Source organism: Pseudomyrmex gracilis, unplaced genomic scaffold (assembly GCF_002006095.1).
Source record: "Pseudomyrmex gracilis isolate BER0280 unplaced genomic scaffold, ASM200609v1 scaffold_135, whole genome shotgun sequence".
In the NCBI taxonomy this organism is placed as follows: domain Eukaryota; kingdom Metazoa; phylum Arthropoda; class Insecta; order Hymenoptera; family Formicidae; genus Pseudomyrmex; species Pseudomyrmex gracilis.
The window spans coordinates 103,913-120,375 of record NW_018020719.1 but is presented as its reverse complement, the minus strand read 5'-3'; the positions used below and the strand labels follow the sequence as shown (position 1 = coordinate 120,375).

The 16,463-nt window shown below is 36.8% G+C and overlaps 4 protein-coding genes across 8 annotated transcripts in view; 2 read left to right on the top strand and 2 right to left on the bottom strand.

Moving 5' to 3' along the window:
* The first annotated feature begins 376 nt into the window (after positions 1 to 376).
* On the top strand, positions 377 to 3,880 carry LOC109856801 (arf-GAP with dual PH domain-containing protein 1-like). 2 transcript variants are annotated; one of them, XM_020432469.1, is made up of 6 exons: positions 377 to 692; positions 1,107 to 1,332; positions 1,520 to 1,718; positions 1,817 to 2,176; positions 2,293 to 2,515; positions 2,578 to 3,880. In XM_020432469.1, the coding sequence occupies exons 1-6, from the start codon at positions 578 to 580 to the stop codon at positions 2,643 to 2,645; spliced, it is 1,191 nt and encodes a 396-aa protein (XP_020288058.1). In that variant the 5' UTR covers positions 377 to 577; the 3' UTR covers positions 2,646 to 3,880. The 2 variants fall into 2 exon arrangements, with proteins under 2 accessions (XP_020288058.1, XP_020288057.1); XM_020432468.1 differs by having other exon boundaries at positions 381 to 688.
* Positions 3,881 to 3,987: 107 nt separating this feature from the next.
* Positions 3,988 to 5,469, bottom strand: LOC109856771 (mpv17-like protein). Of its 2 annotated transcripts, none has more exons than XM_020432412.1 (5): positions 5,116 to 5,469; positions 4,772 to 4,971; positions 4,545 to 4,657; positions 4,372 to 4,442; positions 3,988 to 4,294 (listed from the first exon to the last, which is right to left on the bottom strand). In XM_020432412.1, the coding sequence occupies exons 1-5, from the start codon at positions 5,260 to 5,262 to the stop codon at positions 4,136 to 4,138; spliced, it is 690 nt and encodes a 229-aa protein (XP_020288001.1). In that variant the 5' UTR covers positions 5,263 to 5,469; the 3' UTR covers positions 3,988 to 4,135. The 2 variants fall into 2 exon arrangements, with proteins under 2 accessions (XP_020288001.1, XP_020288002.1); XM_020432413.1 differs by having other exon boundaries at positions 5,134 to 5,469.
* Positions 5,470 to 5,565: 96 nt separating this feature from the next.
* LOC109856772 (N-acetyltransferase 9-like protein) lies at positions 5,566 to 7,936 on the bottom strand. Of its 2 annotated transcripts, none has more exons than XM_020432416.1 (6): positions 7,918 to 7,936; positions 6,401 to 6,510; positions 6,259 to 6,315; positions 6,037 to 6,177; positions 5,832 to 5,926; positions 5,566 to 5,762 (listed from the first exon to the last, which is right to left on the bottom strand). In XM_020432416.1, exons 2-6 carry the CDS (start codon positions 6,495 to 6,497, stop codon positions 5,652 to 5,654), a joined length of 501 nt encoding a protein of 166 aa, XP_020288005.1. In that variant the 5' UTR covers positions 6,498 to 6,510; positions 7,918 to 7,936; the 3' UTR covers positions 5,566 to 5,651. The 2 variants fall into 2 exon arrangements, with proteins under 2 accessions (XP_020288005.1, XP_020288004.1); XM_020432415.1 differs by lacking the exon at positions 7,918 to 7,936 and adding an exon at positions 6,788 to 7,054.
* LOC109856769 (homeobox protein TGIF2LX-like) overlaps positions 7,196 to 16,463 on the top strand; it is a 34,011-nt gene continuing 24,743 nt past the window's right edge. Inside the window, exons 1-2 of one of the 2 annotated variants that reach the window (XM_020432410.1) lie at positions 7,196 to 7,457; positions 7,840 to 7,984. In XM_020432410.1, coding sequence (XP_020287999.1) covers positions 7,966 to 7,984 — 19 coding nt within the window. In that variant the 5' untranslated portion in view covers positions 7,196 to 7,457; positions 7,840 to 7,965. The remainder of the gene's footprint in view (positions 7,458 to 7,839; positions 7,985 to 16,463) is intronic. The other variant, XM_020432411.1, reaches the window with a different exon arrangement.

The following is a 16,463-nucleotide window of genomic DNA, read 5'->3' as shown; positions in this document are numbered from 1 at the left end:
TCCTAACTTCTTTAATATCTTAAAATTATCTAGATAAAAATCTCAACTAAATCATCTTTTATCTAGATATGATCAAATCGGATTATCTTTATCTTATCTGAGATACATACGTTTATGTTTTATCTAATCTGTATCTAGATTATTTCAAATTATTATCTAAGCGCAACACTGATAATTAGATATAATTATTTTAATTTGTGTATAAGTATATACGAAAAATTTTTTACCGGGAGGTAAATTGAAATTGTAAATTATTGTGTAATTTTTAAATTAAAAACGAAATTAGTATGCGTTATAGAGATGTATAAATAAATATTAAATATTAAATGTGTGGTGCCGGAGAAGAGAGCATTTTGAAGTCAGCGGCAAGTCAGCGAATGAACTTTTTCTATTTTTATGAAAGCGAACCCTCTTTCTCCGCGTTCACTCAGCGATATTAGAGCGTTCCCAAGCAGAAACGAGGGACCGCCGATCCGTTATTCCGGTCTTATCGCACAACACATGTTCCTCCGTCATCGCTTAGTTCTGTGGCGTAAGGACCCGTCGGAAAAGGAAGAATTGCTCGGGGCCACAGTGTATGAACTCATCGTTTGTCAATGTTTCAAGATGGCGGACTCGAACGAAAAGTTGTTGGCGGAACTCCTCAAAAAGCCTGGGAACAACGTGTGCGCGGATTGTGGGGCCAAGAGTGAGTGCGTTCCGTAAACAGGTTCTTTTCGTCTTTGTTGTTCGCGAACGAGCGAAACGTAATCACGTATCTCGCGTTTAATTCGAGTTAACCTGCGCGCGTGTAACAAACCCGCCGTGTATAATATTTTCTGACATTTCCGCGCAGTTTGTTTTCATCATAATTAATACACATTGCGATTATATAATGTATACACTTGGGTTCAAGTGGGATGAGATTCGTGTTGCTTTGATATTGACGTTTTCTTGACGTTAAATCAGAACAAATTCCTGTTAATCTTTGCGCATTAATTGTGAAACGAAAGTGAAAATTTGGATTGGCAGTCGATCGCAGAGAAAGACAGGCAGTTTTTTTTGCAAATATTTTCGCGACGCTACGTGTTGACTGATTTTCTGATTTGTTGATATTGCATTTTCAGATCCAGAATGGGCGTCATACAACATAGGCATATTTGTTTGCACAAGATGCGCAGGTGTGCACAGATCTATGGGAGCCCATATTTCAAAAGTGAAGCACTTGAAATTAGACAGGTGGGAGGATTCACAGGTGAACAGAATACGTGAGGTGGGCAATGCCGCTGCGAGACTGCACTATGAGGAGCGTGTGCCTTCTTGCTATCGCAGACCAAGCCCAGATGCCCCGCAGTGAGTTTATCAAAGTGCTTGTGCGGTTTTCCTGTTTCAGGTCCGATGACACATTTATATAAGCCTTATCATTTCAAGGAAATAGATTATGACATAAGCGGTACTTTGCTTGCTAAAATCATGATTTAATAATGTTGTATCATCTACGTGTAATTTGTAAAATCTGACTCTTTCAAAATTTTGTCAGAGTTCTAGTTGAACAATGGATTAGAGCAAAATATGAGAGGGAAGAATTTTGTCATCCCGAGAGACAGAATCACTACGTGTCAGGATTCATGGAAGGATTTCTAATGAAAAGAGGAAAAGAAGATTCGCGTTATCACCCTCGAAAATTTGTGCTCTGCGAGGCGGAAGATACGCTTAAGTACCACGTAAAAGAGAACAAGGTGACTTGAAATGAGATAAATTTGAGTCGAGAGTGCAAAAAAAAAAAAAAAAAAAAAAAAAACACATCAGTAATGTAATTTCTCACATTTATCTCAAGGAACCCAAAGCTGTTTTAAGAATATCAGAATTAAACGTCGCGTTTGCGCCACCCAAAACCGGCAATCAGAATAGTCTTCAGCTATCCTTTATGAAGGATGGCACAACAAGACATATCTATGTGTATCACGAGGACCCAGAAGTAATAACAAATTGGTATCTTGCTATCAGATGTGCAAAGCTGCACCGTTTACAGGTGGCCTATCCGGGTGCTAGCGAAAACGAGCTGTTGCAACAACTTGCAAGAGACTTTCCCCGAGAAGGTTTTCTATGGAAAACCGGTCCAAGGCATACAGATGCTTATAAAAAAAGATGGTTTACATTAGACGGTAGAAAACTCATGTATCATGATGATCCTATGGTATGTACATTTTTTGTCTTAATACTTTGTGTAAGCGGAGTGTTCTTGAGACAAAAACAATGACACAGCAAATAGTGTGTTAATTAACTTCTGTCTATTTTTTTTTTTTTTTTTAGGACGCACATCCAAAAGGTGAAATCTTTCTGGGACACAGTTCTGAAGGTTTTGCTGTTAAAACAGGTGTACCGCCGGGTGCTAGAGATCAAGGATTTTCGTTTACTCTTGAAACACCTGATAGGACTTACTTGCTTTCGGCGCAAAGCGAAGACGACAGATCCCAGTGGATTAACGTGATCCAAAAAGTGATCGATAAACCATTAACGCCACAAGATGCAACCGGTATGTATAAGCGCGATGTACGTAAATCTCAAGAGATTACGTGCGATGCTTTCTGTTTGCAGTAGCGGCAAGACTCGTAAGAAAACGCACAGCTAGCGGAACAATGAATATATTTTCGTCTACAAGATAAAGATGGATTCCTCTTAGACGTCTTTCTTAAATTGTTCAATTGGTAATTTATATACGATTGATTCGTATTATTGAAAAATAGGCGAGATATATATGACTCAGTAACGCGTGAAAGGGCACGCAAAGGCTGCCCAGGCAATTTATTCAGCGTTTTGCTGTTGGGTCGTGTATTTATTCGTATATCTGCACATGATAAAAAAAATGCGGTTTACATACAGAAATTATATATATATATATATATATATTGTTACGCCCGCGGAGGCGAGACGACACTATCACTGGCCAACTGAGATTCACACGCGCGTTCACGGCGAAGAAGAAGCGCGGTTTCTCTCTCTCAAAACACTTTATTACAACAGAATACAAATCGTATCAGGACGAATCGTCGAAGCGCGACGTGACAGCTCTCCGTTGCAATTCTTCTTAAACAAACTCGCGAGTCGCCCGGCGGCAACGAACAGAGTCGCGCCGTTCACGCGGCTCCCGCGACGCGGGGTGACCGCCGCGTAACAATATATATATATACATATAAGACTGCTCGAAGACGATAACGAACGCGGATGAACTGCACTCCAATCCTCGATAAAAAAAAAAAAAAAATAAAATAAAATAAATAAATAAACACATTTGTATTAAAATCAATGCTTGTGCGCCACTTGCTGTCGAAATAAACACAGGAGCAAGCGGAATCCTAACAGTATTGCAAGGAAGGTTTTACTTAGCAATAATATCGCATGTGATACTTGTCTCTGACAATGTACCTCGTTGTGTGGAGCACTACCGAGAGAAAACTTCCGTATGTTTGATTTTTTTTTTTCCCCCGGCTACAGAACAATCTATTGGACAACAGCGAGGTTGGCTTGACGTGGACACATACATTTGTAAAAAACAAATTATCTGCCACACACGGAAGAGTCCGTACGACTCAAATCGTCGGGACTGAAAATAAACTCGTATCAACATTTCTCTTATTCTCTCTTATCTATCGGCAAGAGTTGCGCTTTTGACACGCGTATACAAAATTATATAATTTTATATTCTGTGCGTTGAATGGCGCGATGATGTTGGAGCGATAGCACTTGAAACTAAAAGAAGAAAAGAACTTGACGATTAGACGAAAAGAATTTGAGGAGTTGAGTTGTGCGGAACTCTGCTGTAATGATGATTTGCAGTATTTTCTTTTTCTGACTTTTCTTTTTTTTTTATATATATATATATCATACAGCTTCATAGTTTTTTTTTTTTTTTTTTTTTTTTTTTTTTTTTTTTTTTTCTATCGATATAAGGCCACCAGTGATAATAATATACTTTGTACATAAACAATAAATTCTGAAGGCCTATCTCCAAGTTTTCTTATTATTTTTTTCCTTCAAAAAAGAGAAAACTAAAATAAAATTTATATTTTATTCCCCGACAATATATTTCCTTGAATAAAATCGTATATATATACATATATATATATATATGATATATGTAGTAAAGTTTAATTTTTCACGTTTTGTTTGCGTGTTCAACAACGGGAGCGCTTTTTAGATAGCAGAGAATATTAATCCAAATAAAGACAGCAACACTGACGTAAACTACTCGCAAAGACGGCGGAACTAGCATAAAATTTATTAGTTGCACCGGTAGCCAATATCCGCACGAGGTCTGAAAAAAAAAAATTACGGCGAACAACACATGTAACATAACTTTGTTTATTGCTTCTGTGCTATTCGAATACAAACCTGAAACGTGTGAAGAAACTTGATTCTACATTCTTCGAAGATATCCGATTTGGCTTCCATCAAACTCATACCTGCAAGATTTACAAGACAGATTGAAAAAAAAAAAAAAACGCAAGAGAATAGAAGTAATCAAATCTCTCACGTAATAAGACATTTTATGCAAAAGTACAAACTGGTAAAGAACACGACGAGTAAAGGTGGTGTCAGGAGAAACTGGTCGGCAAAGAGCTTTGTCAAAATGATTCTTACGGATGTTCCGTTGTAAAACGAATCGAGCCATTTGTACCTGCCGATGTATCGTGTAAATTTTTATATATATTTTGTTAATTTTCTTACAAAATTACAAATGCACACTTTGTACTGATTAATTATAAACGAACATAACGCCAGATTGTTATACCATCCATGTAATATCGGCCCGGCCAAGAAACAGCCGTAAATCGCGTATCTTTTCAACTGCGGCCAATTGTAACTATCCGTCGATTGAATCGAATTATCTTTATCCACAATATCCAATGTCTCACAAAGTCTCTGTATCCCAAGTAACACGGGACCTTTGGTATCAACTTTGGAAGTTTGTTTGGATTCTATCACAACCGGCTGTGTACATCAATAATAATAAGCGCAAAATCTGTTCGTTGTTGCGGGAATAATAATATTCGCAAATGGAATTTTTACACTCGTATATATTTGTTCCAGCAATAAACAAAAAAAAAAAAAACAATTTGAAAAACAATTTCTCACCTTTGACGTTGTGATTACCTTTCTGTTGTAATTTTGTCGAATGAACTCGGCGCTGGTGCAGAAGAAACCGTACACCACCGAATTGAACAACAACGGTCTTCTTTGCATAATTTTACCGACCAGTGGGAGAAGTTTCGTTAGTGACATTTTTGGTTTTTTTTTAATTTGCCAAGAGCCCTCTTGTCATTTGCTTGTTACTTCCGCTTTATACGTGAGCTATTGAGCAAGATAAAATACTGAGTTTTTTGCTCTATAACACTGAAAGATTTAACGGATGGTGTGTCGCTTCGAAGAGTGACACTGACACTGAGTGCGTGGAACCATGATCGTTTAGACTCAATCACGTTCAATCACGACTCAACTATGTCAATTATATTGCGTCAACATGTAGAGCATCACACTGGATTAGGATATCTTGCGGTGAAAAGAAAAAAAACAACAACATTGAGTCTTTGCATACCCGTATTATTTTAAAATATTTTTAACAATTATATAAATTGCAACGACTCTCACTTTTCTTGTATAAATTTGACAGTTTAATTTGAATTACATGCAACAGATTGCAATTCTGTACGCAGCCAGTTTATCCAGTCGGAAGATGCTTCTTTCTCAAAAGTGATTTCTTGAAAAACTTCGCTTCTTTCCACCTAAGTTGCAAATTTTTATTAACAGTAATTTTTGAGATACAATCGAGACAAACTCCTCGCAAGCTTTACCTCTTGAAAACCAAGTTTCCCGAACATCTTTATGCTCATTGCGTTGTCCGATTTGATCTTGGCTCGAAATTTGTCAATGTTCAATGTCTCAATGCCTGTGTATTAGAAAATATAAAATACACAAAAATATGAACACGGGAAAAAATGCAAAAAAAAAAAAACAAATTGAAGAGTTAACAATTACATCAGAGTATGATTGAGTTACCGTAATTTATCATGAGAATAACAGACTCCCAGCCTCTCTTTTTGCCTCTGCTGGCTTCGTCGGCGATCATAATCTCAATTTCGGCGACCTTTGGCTCTTGAGGATCGTTAAAAAACAAGTTCGTGTCTCCTATCATCGCGTCTATAAAATAAAATTTCAAAAACAAAGGTTGTAGGTACATCAGTGGAGCGGAAACAGCAGCAACTGTAAAAATCAATGTACCTGTTTCACTTCCAGTGGACAAGAAGATGTATTTATCCAGGATGATGAAAGTACATTCTGCAACAATACGAGACTAGACTACTTTTTGGGAACATCAGTGTGTCGACAACACGGATACATATCGAGACTAACGTATAATTACTGTCTTCATCTTCGAGCCATCGTTTTTGCATGTCAAACTCTTCCCGCAGCGTCAACGGTTCAGAACCAGTCAGATATTGCAGTGTCGGACTCCTCATCCACTCGTGATATCTAAAAAATCAACAATCTCCCATCAATTTACAACGACCAAATATAAACAAGACAAATGTAAAAAATTTGATGAAAACGATGATTAGCTCCAGATCATTTATAATAGTGCGGATAAGCCAGTTGGAGCAAAACACCGATGTTGATGTGTATACACTTTTACACATCAACATCGGTGTTTTGCTCCAACTGCCTTATCCACACTATTGCAAATATAAAAGATAAGTAACAATATTCACAGATTAATATATGTATTATTATTGCAATAAAAACAACAAACTTTGTAACATGCTTCTCTTGATACGGAACCAGGATGACGTTTGTCCCATTGATGCGAGTGTTCGCGTTCGTTCTCATGATTGTTCAAACTAAACACGACTTTAACCGAGAATATACCGAGAATTTACGTTTCGATGTTATATCACGACAGAGTCGATCGTGTGTCTTTCTCTAAAATATTTGTTTACAATTTTGAAAACAATTTTGCAATACGTTTTGAGCCACCACGTATCGTGCGTGTGGTTTCTTCTCTTTCCTGAACCTGATTTTTATCGACCTGATATATTTATCGGAACAAACCCAACAAACTTAACCGTCTGATCCGTAAGGTGACGCCACCAATAATCAGGTCCATCGCCAACCGATAGAGTCTCGCAAACACAAGTCTCGTCTCTTGTGCATTCGAAGATCCCGCGGATATATTACGCGGCTTACACATCCCACCACACAGGCGCAACACACAGGCGTAAGGTGACTCCGGAGACTACGTTCGCCTGTCAACGCGACTGACGTTAGCGCTTACCACGCTCGAAAGGACTCCGCTGTTTATCTGTCAGAACAACATCGCCGAAACAACAACGGGACTAAAAACGCGCTTAAGGCGGAAACTTACGCGGAACGAGTATAGACGAGACAAATCGGAAAGCGCGGAAAAGACATTTTTAACACCGGTAAGTGTCGTCTTTGCACTTCTTTGGCAACGTGCCGCCACAACGTCGTTGATAGCGTCGGCGAGGAAAAGGCGCGCGGGAGAAAGAGCGCGCGCAGCTCCTTGGGCACGCACAAGCTCTCGCGTGTACACCCGGGGCGCCCTTTTTTTTTCACTCCCGAGTTAAGTATACGGGCACACGTGTGTGTGTTTCGTACAAACCAAATTGTGTCTCGAACAAAATTTCTCAAATTTTCAATCATCACGTGCGCGTGTCGCTGATCCCGCGTGTCTTGCGCGCCTATGCGAGTTTGACGTTATTATAAATCCGACGTACGGCGGATCACGGTCACGCTTCGCATTCTCGTTTGACTTTTGACCGAACTTAATTTCGCGTTTGACAGATCGCTCTCTCTCTCCGTCTGACGATATATATATATATATATACATATATATATTGTAAACAACCAACTGACACGGACCTTCGAAAAAACCAGTTCCTACGACCCGAATCGTTCCACCGACCGAAAATGAATCACAATATGAACGGTAAGTGTATAAACGTCGTTTCTCGTAAACGACAATTCTCTTTCTTCTTAACGTAATATATTCGAGACGTGTATATCGGGGTGCCGCGCGACCGGCCATCGCGCGGCGGCACACGTTTTCGGTCAGGACGACGCCACCGCGAGAGCGACCAATGATGAAAGTGTCAGGCACGTGGTGCGACGAGAAGAGGCGCGTATGCGGTTGTTCGTAACGCGCACAACACGCTGCATCGGTCGATCCCGTCGTCTACGGGGCTTACTTGAGTCGTCGCAAGGAAAAACTTTCTGAAAACGTTGGCAGCAAGACAGGTCAAATTGTCATTTCGATCTTTTGTCAACGCGTCGGAGAGGTCCGGGGGGGGTTACTTTTGCACGTGGTACGATATACCTGAGGTGCGCGTTTTGTCTTTTTTTTTCGTTACGTGACTCCGTGTGTATGCGTGTGCGTGCGTGCGTGCGTGCGTGGTGGTGCGTCTATGCACGTGCGCGCGTGTATGTGTGTGAGCGTTGCGCCGTGACTGTCATTCTCACTTCTGAGCGGCTCTACTATCTTTTGCGAAATATTTCGTCGTTCAGACGCGCTTTGCACACGCTCGTGGTTTGTTGTCGGTAAAACGCGCGACGACGTCGCTTTCGCGCGTTTTATCGTCTTACCGAGCGATCAGAACGCACGGAGAGCACGTGTTTGTAAATAAACGTAGAAAAAAAAAAAAAAAAAAAAAAAAAACTCTCTCTCTCTCAAGTGCACGGAACGAGGACTTCTGTATCCTCGACGTTTACACAATGTGACGTTCGCCTACTTCTTCGTCGAGTTGTTTTTTTCACTTTCCAAGCGAAATACAATTAATAAAGCATTGAGTGAAATATAACAATAATTTCTTAGGAGAGACAGGAACTGTGACTATATATATTAATAAGTTTTTGTTAAATTATATAAAACGAAAAAATTTATGTTGACATTTGCTTTTGTGACAACTACCTTTTTGACATTTGTCAGATGTTCCCCAAATATTTGTTGCGATAGAAAGCGATAGAAACGTAAATTTTTCATCGTTGCTTTGAATATAGGATTGATTTACGAGTTTGTTTTTCCGAAACGATCAGTTTTTGTGTAGAATTTATGCCGAATGAAAAAAAAAAAGCACTTAATTTCTTATCTTCCTTTTTTAGAAAAAGACTGCTTTGAATTTTTTTTTTTTTTTTCACTCCGTTACAGAGGAAGCGAGTTTTGTCTCTTTTCTTTCTCTTATTTTTATAGATGTGAAACTTCGTTTTTGCAAGAATGTCCATAAAATTTATTAGAATTTATCTGTAAAAAATAACGCGCGCTTATAAAAAAAAAAAAATTGTTTCTCTCTGAACAAAAAGAAATTTTTAGATCATTTCCTTTTGGTTTTTCGATGTTTTTTTTTTTTTTTCACTCCGTTATAGAGGAAGCAAGTTTTGTCGTTTTACTTTCTCTTATTTTTTATAGATGTGGAACTTCTCCTCGGCAAGAATGTCCATAAAATATTAGAATTTATCTGTAAAAAATAACGCGCGCTTACGAAAATTGTTTCTCTCTGAACAAAAAGAAACTTTTCAGATCATTTCCTTTTGGTCTTTCTTCCCCCACGTGTGTATATATATATATATATATATATATATATATATGTGAAATACGTGAATTATATATATGTTTCTTCTTCTCAAGATCAGAAAACTCGAGAAATACGTCAAGAAACGAGCCCCCATTTTTCTTCTATTTGCTTTAAGTAAGAGAAACGTTTTTTTTTTTTTGTTTCCTCCATTTGAATGTGAAAATATTTATCTTCCTGTCAAAGGAATGTCAAGTGAAAATGGCAAAGTGACGCTATGAAAATTTTAACAATTTTCATCACAATGAAAAAGTAGGTCAGGTTTTATTTATGCATTCGCGTTTCCACCTTTTATACTCCACGTCCTATTCTCGTGCAACAATATTTGAATCGTTGTACTCCTCCGGTATTTTATCTAACTTCATCGAGCCGTATCGTTGTTTTAATTCTTTGATTATTATTCATATCATCACAATTTTTCTCGATAATCGGAAACAAATAGAATTTCCTGAATCTTAGTACGATTTATCTCTTATCTAAATGTATACAAGATATCTAAGTATCAAGGAAGTTTTTTCATTTGTGGTTAATATAGTAATATAAAATAGGAGAGAGAGAGGAGAGAGTGAGAGAGAGAGAGAGAGAGAGAGAGAAAAGAAGACAGAACGGTAACTCAGACGAATCTAGTTCGACTTATAGTCCAAGATTAGCGATCCGTAAGTGGGTCGCGCGTATGTGCGTTATCTAGTCTCTGGTCATTGGCCAGCGCAAGGAATGAATCGAGAAGAAGACGAAGGATATTACGTAACGCGCGCGCGCGCGCGCAATAATTTGTTATTGATAAAAAAAAAATCTGGAATTTATTTTCCTTGTCTGGTATTCTCTTTCTTTTTTCCCTTCCCCTGTCATTTTGGTCCTATCGACCGATACGTTGTCACACACACATCGTGCGCGCACCGTACACGTGGTGCTTTTATGGCGTAAACTCGCCCGCAAGACGAAACGGTAACAATAACGGCGACACGCCGAGAGTGACACATTATTCAAAAAAATAAAAGTTTTCTCAATGATTTATGTGTGCGGATTTGAAATTTATGGCTTTTGGATGAAAGACCGTCAAAATTTTTCACCGATTCAAAAGAATTATAACTAAGGAAGAGAACGTAACTAAGGATCGTAAAAGTCATAAATAGATGTAAAAATGTAATATATCTTAAAACACATATAGCGACTACTAAAACTTTCGAGGTGACCTCGAAAGGTGAAATTTACATTATTACAATTATTTACAAGCGCGCGTTACTCGTTTGTTTCGCGCGCGTTTGCTTCGAACGTTAATTAGGTTAGGGTTAGGTTAGGTTAGGTTAGGTTAGGTTTGCGCTCGGTCGAAACGCCGCCGAACTCTTGTCATGTCTCTCAATTCGCGAACGTAGTCGGTCCAAAAAATCTACGTTTCTTCGTGTAAAAAATCTACAATTTATTCTCCAATCGTGAACTTTGAACGACAAATCTCGTATTGCCAAGCCGGTGATAAGACCGTTCGCGCGCTGCCGACTGTCATCGAGGAACGATGGCGCGCGAACGGCGGCGGCGGCGGCGCGGCGGCGCTATCGTTCGGCTATCTCGTAAAACGTTATGTAATGTCACTTTACGACGAAGCGCCGCAACTTCTTCGTAATCTCTTGTCCTCGAGGAGTCTGGTCTCGCGCGTACGTATACACGAATAACGACGTGACTAGACACTTGTAAAACTCGTGAATTATTTTAGCGCGTTTATCTCATCGCGCATTATCATGGAAGAAAGGGCGATTTTTGTCATTTAATGAAAATAAGAAAAAAAAATATATATATATATATATCCGTAGATTTGTTACATACGACGATTTAAGCGTCTACGCAATTTTTGTTTTATTTTTTGCAACATATTGAAATACGAGCACATGTTGAAAAAATATTTTTTATTATTTTAACAGATATAAATTTGAAGAATTAAATATAAGGTCTTGTTGTGTGTGTAAAATATATTCATATAATACACACACACATACATATAAATGTTCGCGTACGTTGCGATGTGTCGCGCCCGGTAAAAATCAACAAATACACACAATTTTGTAGTTTTACTTTATTTTTTTTTTTTTTTTACACAACAATCGAATTTAATGCAACGTGTGTCTTTTACCGATGTATCGCGGTCGATGAGTTAATCGCATTCAAGAATCGAAAGAAACGAAATACGTAAATGTATGCAAATCCATACGGGACTTTGTGTGCGATAAATCGTATGCTCTATTGTTGTGTTAACGCATTAGCATTTGCAACACATCGATCGAGTTAGATTAAATTCAAGATTCTCAATGAACGGTGGGTTGGCGCAGTCTGTTCGGATTCGCGATGACGAGTTTTAGTTAAACGCGCAATTTCGTTTCCACAAATCGGGGATATAATTCAATAAACAAACACAAATCCTATCTTCCACAATAATGATTCAGATAATCAGAAGCAAATAACTAAATTGACATTAATTTTGTCTCTGTTTACACAGCACGCGCACTTCTTCTCGCGAGTGACACATACCTACTTTTATTCATTATTTAATAAAACACATGAGCCCCGGTGTATTTTTAGTCCGACCTTTTATTCAAAATTCTCTCGAGACGATCTGCGGTGGTCATCATTTTGTTTAACCGTTTATAGTAACCGAATATTCGTTTTTGCGAGTATAAAGCAATTTATGTAAATTTATGTAAAATTTTTTTTTCTTTTTTTTTTTTTTGATAATTGCGATAAATAATCTTCGTAGTTACGAAAGAGAGGTGACAAAACAATATGCGCATGCCACATTGCGGCAAAAAATGAAATTAGACTAAAAGAACATGGATATATATATCGGTACGTGACTTCAAAGTCACGCGGAGAAATTATAAAGATTTTTTTTTTTTCGTTCAAGACGATCTTAAACAAAAGATCGGATTGAATATTCAGTCGTGATCAAATACTCGTATTTTGAGTACGCGTATCTGCTTCTCTTTTTTCGGGAGATATATTTAGGTATAGAGCATAAGAGAGAGCTTCACTGAAGCAATTTGATTTGTGATAACGCCTGTTGTTATCTTCGTACTACAAGTCGCGGCGACGAATTTTTCTCCGCTTCGCCTTGCTTCGTAGAGCGTACTCAGAGGAGCGTACTTCGTATTCTCACACGACGCTTCTGTCGCTCGAATCGTAGGCACAAGGAACTTTGAGGTACATACGAGACGTACAAGTGTATATTGTAATACCGCACACGACACGCGCGAAAATTGCGCGAACGAACGACCGCGTCGCGGGGACGATTGTAGAAATCTCGCTGCACAATTGTTACATTTATAAATTTGCGCGTATATTCGCTGTCCTCTGTTTACGTTTTCTTCGTTTTCTTCTCTTTCCTTCGTGTTGTTTGAACCTCTTATATATATATATATATGTATTCAAGCACGCACACGTAATGCATTGCAAAGCCGCATAATATATGTTACAACTAAAACGCGGGTAACCAAAAGCATCCCTCGCGTTGACCTCTCAAATTATGCATTTAGTCTATTTATAACGACTGTCTCCAACCGACATTTTAAGCTGCTGCATCATTGTGAATGTGTTAGAAACACGTGATTTTCAGAAAAATTATTGCTAATCGAATTCACGTTTTTCACGTGAGTTTTTTTTTTTTTGAATTGCAATTACAATTCTTGTAATCATATGGGATGCTAAATTTTGCATCTCGTATATGAAGAACCCCGAATATCCTCCCAAATTAATTTAAAATAATATATTGCGAAAAAAATTCCCCACCCAGGAGTCGAACCTGAAATCTCCGGCTTTTCGGGCCGCCTTCCCTGTTAGGCACTTGGAATTTGTCTCGCAATATTATGTACAATACTCTTCGAGATGTTTTCCCTGATAGGAAACCATTTACAAAATTATGTGACGAAATCTTGCACTAAAATTGTAATTTGCAATTATACGGATATATTTTAGGAAATAGATGTAAAAACATTGATCTTTTCTGAAACATTTGCAGTTGTTTGCAAGATTACTTTCCAAAATACTATTTCGGAATAAAGAATAACACGATATGGCGAATTATCTTAGCAGTATATATTTGCAAAATTAATTTCACAACGCGATTCACAAAGAAATTGTCCAATAATTGAGAAAAGAAATTCAATTATGTGTGATGTTTCAAATATGTAGAAATAAGATTGCATATGAAGAAATGCAAGAAATCGTCGTCACTCATGATGTCATATTTGTGCAATATTTTCACAAATGTGCCTATTGGGGTTTGATAACCGTAATAACGCTTCGTGCGACAACGCGAGTTTAAGGATTTTTTTTTTTTTTTGTCACGGAAGACGCGCGTTTATAATCCTAGCGTCTTTAGCGTTATACGTCTTATTATATCAAATGTAATGACTTTATTATCGCGTGTTTAAGAAAAAACGCACTTAAAAAGTGATATCAATAGAGAAAGTTATTTATTCAGCGATAAACCCGGCTTGCTTCTTGTTGCTATCGATAGTGTCGATGCATTTTTTGGGGGAATTCTAGAGATTAAAATGAGAATAAAAAAAAAACAAGAGACACAATGCACTCAAGCGTTATAACAGCGATAGTGTTACATATTTATAATCACGTACGTAGCTTAGAGAGAGAGAGAGAGAGAGCACCGGTATAATCGTAATTATCTCTTAAGGGCCTTCTGCAATGAGATATTAGTAATAAATCAGAAGTCAGAAGCAAGAAATATTGACCAATCACATTCAAATCATCAGAAGAATAATCGATTGTGATTACACTGAGAAAAAAATACTATTATCTCAACTAAATGCGTTGTAGTTGAGTTTCAGTTTGTTATCTGAAATATCTTGTTTATTTTAACTCAGGTATATGGTAATAAAGATAACAAATTTGTATAAGTTGAATTAACACGATAGTGATAATGAACATATTTAATTTACTAAACCATGAAATTGTTTCGTCGAACATAAGTTGTGATAATTTCAAATAAAAGATACTGTTAAAAAAAGATGAAATTCTCATTTACTTTAATTGAATATAATCTGATTTTTTTTGTATCAAGTATTTTATCCAATCAAACTAATTAATTTTTATAAACAGACAAAATATTGTGTTGTCCTATTGTGTTATACATTCAAAGTTATCTGTATTTAAGCAAATTATAATTTTGATAAAACAACTAAATTGTCTTTCGGTATAACCTAAATTATTATATCTATCGGAACATGATACCTTCTTACATTAATCAATATTTTATTGACAGCCCGTGACCGCTGCATATAGTTGAATCAAATACTATTTTGTTACTTCAACAACTTTTTTTCTCAGTATAGTCAATTTCTTGCTTCTGTGACTTTTGATTTATTACTAATATCTTAATTTTGTAGAAGGCCCTTTACATTTAAGATTATTCGCATTGCGCCTTATATCTCTAGAATGGCTAGAACAAATTAACAAACTCTGCAATAGAACAACACTAAATATTTGTGTAATTTTTTTTTTTTTTTTTCAATTGTGCTGAAGTGACTGTGTGTCACGGCTTTCTTATGAAAAAAACCCTTACGAATACGATTAGTTTTAGTTCTGCACCTCCGTAAGTATATGTGCGTCTCTCAATTAATTTTATCAAATATAAAAGCCGACGGAAAAGAATCTCTCTTAACTGGTGTTAACGTAGCGATAAAAGAAACAGAAAATAATATATTGCTCTCGGATATCTCTCGTACAAAAATGTGTGTCAAATATTTAATTCGCTGATTTTTATCTCGTTGGTGCTTAATATCAATATGTTCATATTATAATCCTGATTTTATCGCTTTTTAATTTCTTATGCCGACGATGTTAATGATAAGAGATTACGAAATCTCATCAGCATATCGGATTCGACAGTTTTTTTGTTGATGTAATTATAACTAAATTCGACAATATGCATCTAGAAGCACAATCTCTTACCGAGCGCTTTTTGAGATGTACTAGATGCAGAGTAAATGACTCAGTTACTGACAATGATTCTTAATTACTGACACTCTTAGTCTTTTTATTTATTATTAATATTTGCTGGATAGATAATAAACAATTTTTGAACAAATGAATGAATAAAAATTATTTCGACGTATATATGTGTATACATATATATATTTTCAAGCACATTTTCTACACAACATCCTGCAAACGGCTCCTACAACCGAATTTATTTCATTCATTTGTTTGAAGACTCCGGAGCCCGAAGAATCTTCTTCTTGTTTATTATTAATTTAAACAATTTTCGATTATTATAAGGATATTTAAGGAATGTGTAAACGGTCATGTGAGCTCACGACCGTCTATACGTTTCTAATTTAGAAAGTTTTTTCTTATGAAAAAACATTAACTATGATTCATGAGCTAAAAACTAAATACTTTTGCCTGAAAAAATGCCACATTGATCACGAAAACAAAATGCGATCAATTTGATAACGGCCGTAATAAATTCAAAAATAATTAAAATAGACCTTCTCAGTTTTTGGGACTACTGTTCGAGGTAGTTAAAAAATAAATACTTAAGTGCTATAGTGGAACGTTTCGATCATTTATTGGTTTTGATCATCTTCAGCCACACTGAATAGAATACATAAAAGATTAAATAGGAAGCGAAAAGCAAAATACATATTAAATATAGAAAATCGCATACACACCTTTAATAAGAGATATCAATGTGAGATATTGATATCTCTTATTAAAGGTGTGTATGCGATTTTCTATATTTAATATGTATTTTGCTTTTCGCTTCCTGTTTAATCTTTTATGTATTCTATTCAGTGTGGCTGAAGATGATCAAAACCAATAAATGATCGAAACGTTCCA

Bases quoted from the DNA above. Each gene is read 5' to 3' on its own strand.
- LOC109856801 (XM_020432468.1), top strand. From the start codon at position 397: ATGAAAGCGAACCCTCTTTCTCCGCGTTCACTCAGCGATATTAGAGCG. The intron at 1,333-1,519 runs GTGAGTTTATCA...AAATTTTGTCAG, and splicing joins CCAAGCCCAGATGCCCCGCA to AGTTCTAGTTGAACAATGGA. The intron at 1,719-1,816 runs GTGACTTGAAAT...ATTTATCTCAAG, and splicing joins ACCACGTAAAAGAGAACAAG to GAACCCAAAGCTGTTTTAAG.
- LOC109856771 (XM_020432412.1), bottom strand. From the start codon at position 5,262: ATGTCACTAACGAAACTTCTCCCACTGGTCGGTAAAATTATGCAAAGA. The intron at 4,972-5,115 runs GTGAGAAATTGT...TGATGTACACAG, and splicing joins AGGTAATCACAACGTCAAAG to CCGGTTGTGATAGAATCCAA. The intron at 4,658-4,771 runs GTATAACAATCT...ATACATCGGCAG, and splicing joins GGGCCGATATTACATGGATG to GTACAAATGGCTCGATTCGT.
- LOC109856772 (XM_020432415.1), bottom strand. From the start codon at position 6,864: ATGAGAACGAACGCGAACACTCGCATCAATGGGACAAACGTCATCCTG. The intron at 6,316-6,400 runs GTAATTATACGT...GTATTGTTGCAG, and splicing joins ATGGCTCGAAGATGAAGACA to AATGTACTTTCATCATCCTG. The intron at 5,927-6,036 runs GTAACTCAATCA...TCTAATACACAG, and splicing joins TATTCTCATGATAAATTACG to GCATTGAGACATTGAACATT.